The 6,734-nt window shown below is 46.3% G+C and overlaps 1 protein-coding gene across 1 annotated transcript in view; it reads right to left on the bottom strand.

Annotated features, from left to right (window-relative positions):
- SESN3 (sestrin 3) overlaps window positions 1-4,708 on the bottom strand; it is a 63,088-nt gene extending 58,380 nt beyond the window's left edge. Inside the window, exon 1 of the mRNA XM_081860512.1 lies at window positions 4,489-4,708. Coding sequence (XP_081716638.1) covers window positions 4,489-4,590 — 102 coding nt within the window. The 5' untranslated portion in view covers window positions 4,591-4,708. The remainder of the gene's footprint in view (window positions 1-4,488) is intronic.
- Window positions 4,709-6,734: the final 2,026 nt, after the last annotated feature.

Genomic DNA, 6,734 nt, shown 5'->3' on the forward strand with positions numbered 1-6,734 from the left:
GTCCACCTCTCTTTCTCTCTCTCCTGCAGCATGTCTTCAATAAGATATTATATGCAGAACTGAGGCTTAGTGTTGCAGAGGCAAAACCAACAGGAATCAATATCAATACAAAAGAGAGAAATAGTTAGAAGGTAGGAGGTTTCTGCTTCAATCATACATTAAGGCTGGAGGGTATTCTCTGCATTCTAGTCTGACAACACTGAAACCAATAAAAACCCTGGTTTGCTTAGTGACATCATTGGTATTGGCTGCAATCTTACAGGATGAAGCATATTCAGTGTCTGTCTGATATATGCGTCTAGTTACAATCTATCCCCCAACCCCCCAAAAAGGGTTCTAGTCTGGCTCAATGATTACTTGGGGCAAAGATCCTATTTCCATGGAAAGGGGGGGGGGGAGACTATGATAGCTAAGTTTTACACCCAGCAGACCCATTGAAAAAATGAGTATGACTAAGTTAGGCCATTTAATTGCATGATCCCCCCCCTCACTTTTTTTTTAACTAGAAGGGACAGAGCTGTCATAAATAAAGAGGGGAGCAATTTGAGTTAGACTGTCAAGTCTACGGCACAAATAAAATTTATATTTATTCTGCAAACTATCCCATAGGCTTTGCGCTGATAACAATATCCAGGAGGATAAACCACTCAGTCAGTCTGACCTTACCATCAACTATACCAGTGTTTCCCAACCTTGGGCCTCCAGCTGTTTTTGGACTACAACTCCCATCATCCCTAGCTAGCAAGACCAGTGGTCAGGGATGATGGGAATTGTAGTTCAAAAGCAGCTGGAGGCCCAAGGTTGGGAAACACTGAACTATACCACCATTATCCACTCCTTCAATTTACTCCAGTCCTCAGTCAACATCATAAGCTTAGGCATTAAATATTTTGATGGGCAGTAATGCAAGGAGAAATCATCTCAATAGTCACGCATCAGTTTTGCAGCCTCCCACAAAGTTACACCACAGCCAAAACCTGAATTTCTTCTAGAAGTAAATCAAGACCTCTCAATTAAGATTAAGCAAAAAGCAGGAGAGAAACTAGAAACACATGAAAACACCTACATATAAATATTTGTCTTTAAAGTACATGCATGCTACACTTGATATTAAAGTGGGATTTTTTGAGCATCTTCTGGGTGGCAGGAGGAAGCTCAACCTGGAGCTATGAAAAAGGAGGAAGCTGCCTTTTGCTGAGTCAGACCGTCAGATCCATCTAGCTCAGTTTTGTCAACACTGACCAGTAGTGGCTCCCTAGAATTCCAGACAGGAGTCTCTCCTAACTGTACCTGGAGACACCTGGGATTGAACCTGGGACAAGTAGATGCTCTACCACTGAGCTTCAGCCACATTCTAGCTTCCTCCCACCTTTGGAAAGAGGGTGCACAAACCACATATAGAATTTAGACAGTGTTTGTTCTTATTCTTTTGAAGGTCTTGAGACTTCAGGGACAAGACATATTTTAAAAATTCCAATGGATAAATGAAGTAGTGATACAGAAAGCACAGGTACAGCAAAATAAGAATTTCATACAGACACATGCCACATCAAGTACAGAGAGCACAACCCTGCCAAAGTCAAGCCCCTTTAATTGATTTCACTAGACAATCCAAGTCTCTACCACTGAAACCAACAGGACAGGTCCTATGATCCTATGGCCCCTGGAAGGATATCCCAGAGGCCATAGGAATCATTGGAGCACCCTTTATAAGGACAGAAAGGAAACTCCTCAACCTTGGAGAGATCCAGTGTTGGATCCCACCTCCCCATTGCTATGGAACCTTCCACAGCCCTTCCTCTATTGTTGTCAGAACTGATCTCAGCAGAGCAAAGAAAAGGGGGGGGGGGCATGCCAAGGGTGTGCTTGGATCCAAAAGATCCAACGCCTTCCCAGTCCCCTGGCACACCTCCAAACCAGGAACACTCATATAACAGTGAATTTCATTCCCTTTATTTCCCATGGGAGGTGAATAGTTTTGGGGGATGTAGAAAAAACAGAAAAGGACAAAGGTGAGCAAGGGCCGTCCTCTGTTCTCAGGGCACTGGAGAATCCAGGAGGTAGATGAACTGCCTTCAATTCCCTTCCTTTCAGCCCTGCCCACCCAGGATCACACTGTTTAAAGGAGATTATCTTTACCATACTGTTTAAAGGTACTTTAAAGGTACTTGTTTTAACAGGATCACACACAGAGAGAAAAGTATACACTTATTACAGTGTCAGACTTAGTGAATGTTAGCATTTACTAGCAATTCTTAAAATTTTTGGAGGACTGCCCACAGTAAATGTCAGAAATGTGCAAGTCATTAACCTGCGTTTTTAGCATTAGCACATCATTTACTTCTAAGCAATGGAAATATATAGGCATATTATATATAACCTAATTAAGGCAATTAGGTTAGCTCTGAGATTTACTGGTAAATATTTTCTGACATATCCCACTGAACCTTTTTCTTCTTCAGTACAATGATTACAAACAGAAGACAACATTCCCCAGGGCTGGAATTCTATACTTTCTTATCTGGAAGTAAGGCCTACTGATCTTAGGGAAGCTTTATTTTCAAGTAAACATGCAAATTTGTATTTGTTATACTTAGAGGAGACCATTAAAAACTCAATGGGCAATTGTATAAATCAGATGTCACCCATATTCTATACACAAACACAAAGACGCATACCCTATTGCACTATATTCATTTAGATGGTATGTGAAACCAATCCACCACCCCTTTTTCTTTTACTGACGACATGATCTGCTATTTTTTGATGCTGCCAGGCTGTATACAATTTTATCAATTGCTATCATTATGCTTTTGTTTAAGTGGTTCAGTACCAACTGTAACCACACTGAGCACCTTTCAAGAACAAGTCACACTTAAAGCACATGAACAAATAATAAATTATGCATTCATTGTATTAAAATGATAATATGCACATTTTATGCAATTTTAATATACAATATATACATATAATATGTACAGTATTATCCTACTTTACTATGCAATTATAAACAACCTTACATTATAAACATAAGAACACAGTTTTAAAACTTTTTAAAACAACCAAATAACCTTAATATAGCTAGCACTTAAAAGCAGCCAGCCCAATACGCTTTGTAATATAAAAATAATGGGCTGGCTCCAGACTAATTTAGCCACGCTTTACTCTCATTAAAAATGATTGGACTTTTCTTAGTCGTAATTAACAGCACAAGCCTAACCACATCACATCTACTTAGAAGTCCTATTGAGCTCAACAGGGCTTAGTCCCAAGTAAATGTGGTGACAGGACTGTCAGTTGTCCCATGGACTGCAATGGGGCTAATGCATGGCTAACTTAAGGCTGCAGTCCCAACCCCACTTACCTGTGAGCAAGCCCCACTGGGACCAGCACAACTTACTTGTGAGCAAAAAACCGGTTAGGGTTGCAGTTAAGTCTACATCCAGCTGGATATGGTTCTTATTATTTTTACACAGCTGTACTATGCAAATCTTACCTATTTTATACAACTTTACTACTGGCTAGGAAAACACACAAACTGCTCTCTTGATATATACGTATGTATTTAGAGATAGGGTTGTATCCAAATTAAGTCCTGCTCAGAGCAGACCCGCCGAAATTAATGGGCATGGCTAACCTGGATACATTCCTTTCTGAGGGTCCTAGAAGTTAGTTGCAGACAACACCAGCTGTCCAAGTTCTATTTACTCACAAGTAGAGCCACTGAAACCAAGGGACCCAAGCAGTGGTGTAGCATGGGGGGTGCAGGGGGGGCCGGCCGCACCGGGTGCAACATCTGGGGGTTAGGGTTAGGGGGCGCAAATCCACGGGTTAGGGGGCGCAAATTACTTGCCTTGCCCCGGGTGCTGACAACCCACGCTACGCCACTGGACCCAAGTCAGCCGTGCCCATGGGACTTCAGTGGGTCTACTCTGAGGAGGGCTATTGCGTTGTATCCCAGCTAAGTCCTCCTCAGAGCAGACCCACCGAAACCAGCAGAACGAAGTCAGCCATGCCCATGGGACTTCAGTGGGACTACTCTTGAGGAGAACACGAGCTACCAATGTAACTCACAGGCGCACCAGAATTCACACTTACACACATATAACGCCTCATTATATATGCTTTGGGATAACCCTGACTGACTGACACACGTACACAAGCAGCCCTACGCGAAGGTGAAAGAGCCCCCCCCCACCTCAGCGGGGCGCGCGCCTCCCTCCCCCCCCTTTATAAGAGTTGGCCGAGGGGGCGTGGCCCGAGCGCAGCAGCCCAACGGTCCGCAATCGGGAACGGCGAGCAGCATCTCCGAGCGCCTTCGGGCAGAAGTCGCCTCCTCCGATGATCGGGCTCCCCCCCCCCCGCCCCACCAACCGCCCGCTCCCCGCGCGCCCTGCTCCCCAACGTTCCACAGCACCGCGCGCACGCGCGGAGGGGGGTATGTGTGTGTTTGTGTGAGGAACGTGACGGGGGTCGACGTACACCCACCTGCCTCAGCACTTTCCGGCAGCTGCTACAGACCCTCCGGCACTCTCCGTGGCCGCTGCCGCCGGGGACGGACGAAGGGCAAGAAGCGGCGCCCCTGTTCATGGTTGCCGGAGCCAGCGGGGGCAGAGGGAGGCGACTGGCTGCAGCGGCTGCCTGCGCTCAGCGCTCAGCGCCTCCGGCCGCCGCCCCCATCCGCCGCTCCCCTCCTCCTCCTCCTCCTCTTTCCCCCTCCCGCCCCCCTGGAAGCGCTTCGGCTTCAGCCGCTCAGGAACAGCCGCTGCCATCCCCGCCCCGCCCACCAACCGCGGCTCTCCCTCGCGCGCACACCCCTCGGCCGCCGCCAATCGCCGCGCCTCGGCCACGCCTACCCGCAACCCCCGCCTGGCCAATCGCAGGCGCCGGCCACAGCCAGCCAATCGGCCGAGCGTTCTCCCGCTCCCCATCTCCGGGCAGTCTCCGAGTTGGAGGAGGGGCCGTCCCGCAAACGGGGCGGAGAGAAGAAGGGAGCTTCTCGGCAACCTATAAGGGGGCGGAGGAGGTGGGGCCAGGTGGCGCGAGGCGGGGCTTCCCTCGGCCAATGGGACGCGGGCCATGTCCATGGGCTGGAGGTGGGGGAAACGCACCCACGAGGTGGTCACGCCCCCGTCTCTCAGTGCTTACTGCTGCTGCTGCTGCTTTGGAAGGCGCAGGAAAGGGAGGCAGAATGATAGAATGGTGGAGTTGGAAGGGACACCGAGGGTCATCTAGTCCAACCCCCTGCAATGCCGGAATATTTTTGCCCAATGTGGGGCCGGGACCCAGGACCCCCAAAAATATTAATCTATTAACTGGTTTTGCTTTTACATTTACATTTTTTCTTCTGCAAACACCCTCCACAAACCAGCCAGTATTTAAAAACACATAACTTCCTCTTGCTTTGCACTCTTCCCACCTTAGATCAAATCGATGCTGTCAGGTGCCATAAGAAAATTGCAGAGATAGTGCAGGATAGTGCGCACCCCGGAAATGATCTCTTTCAGCTTCTGCCTTCTGGAAGAAGGTATAGGGTTATAAAGACCAGGACTAGCCGCCTGAGAAACCGTTTCTATGCAAATACAATTCTGGTTCTAAATGCAGCATAAGGAGTCTCTATAGCATATTGTATTTTAAAATGGGGTTTCAGAGTTTTTAGGGGGTTTTTGAATGTCTTATGTAGATTTTTCAATTTCATTGTTCTATATGGGACAATAACAATAAAGATATCGTATTGTCTGGTATATGCTGTATAAGACAATGGCCCTGAATAGTCAACAATACACAACCTTATGTATGCCTACTGAACCTGACCCTGCGATCATCGTCTGTGGCCCTTCTCTGTTTGCCCAAGCCACAAGAGGTCCAGAGGGTGGCAACGCAAGAATGGGCCTTTTCTGTGGCGGCTCGTTTGTGGGATGCTCTCCTCAGGGAGGCTTGCCTGGCACAAATACTTTTCTCTATAACCAGGTCTGCCTTTAGCTATATGTGGCCTTTTAGAAGTGGGTGGGAATTTTAAAATGCATTATTTCCTCCCTTGGTTTTAATGTAGCTATGTGGGGTTTTTCATTTGTTTATTTTGGGTTGTCTTGCTCAAGAGAAAGCAATTAACACATAATAATAATAATAATACATAATAATAATAATACTGTTTGGATGTGTCTGACTGAGTGCAGTGGGACTTACCCCTAGGTAAGTGAATGTAGGACTGCAACAGGGAAACTTACAAGTGAGAGCACACATAGGATTCCATTGTTACTGCTTTATTGTGGTTTTTAATCAGTTGGCCTGTTGTTTTTAATTATCTGCTTTTCATTATCTACCCCTAGAATAGCAATGAATATAAAAACAGCTGTGCTGGATCAGGGTTCAATGGTCCATCCAGCCCAGCATTCTGTTCTCGCAGTAGCCACTCAGATGCCTGTGGAAATGCTGGAGGGTGGGCTGGAAAATGGTTTAAATAACTAAATAAAATAGGGTGTTTTCAAAATTTCAGATCCAATTCAAATGTGGGAGCTTAAGCAAAAGGGCATTTTCACAGATGATGTTCCAGGGTTTAGTCACTCCCCTCACCCCCCCTCCACAGCTGTAAGGAAAGCATCAAGTCTAGGAAGAATTTGATACATGTATGGTTTTGAAATGCTCATCTTCTGCATTCTATCTTAATTTAAAACTGTGTTCACACCTTTGCACACATGGCCTGCAGATAGCTCTGAAGTACTTTTGTTCATGTC

The sequence above is a fragment of the Podarcis erhardii genome, assembly GCF_964252035.2.
Source record: "Podarcis erhardii genome assembly, chromosome: 4".
Lineage (NCBI taxonomy): Eukaryota > Metazoa > Chordata > Lepidosauria > Squamata > Lacertidae > Podarcis > Podarcis erhardii.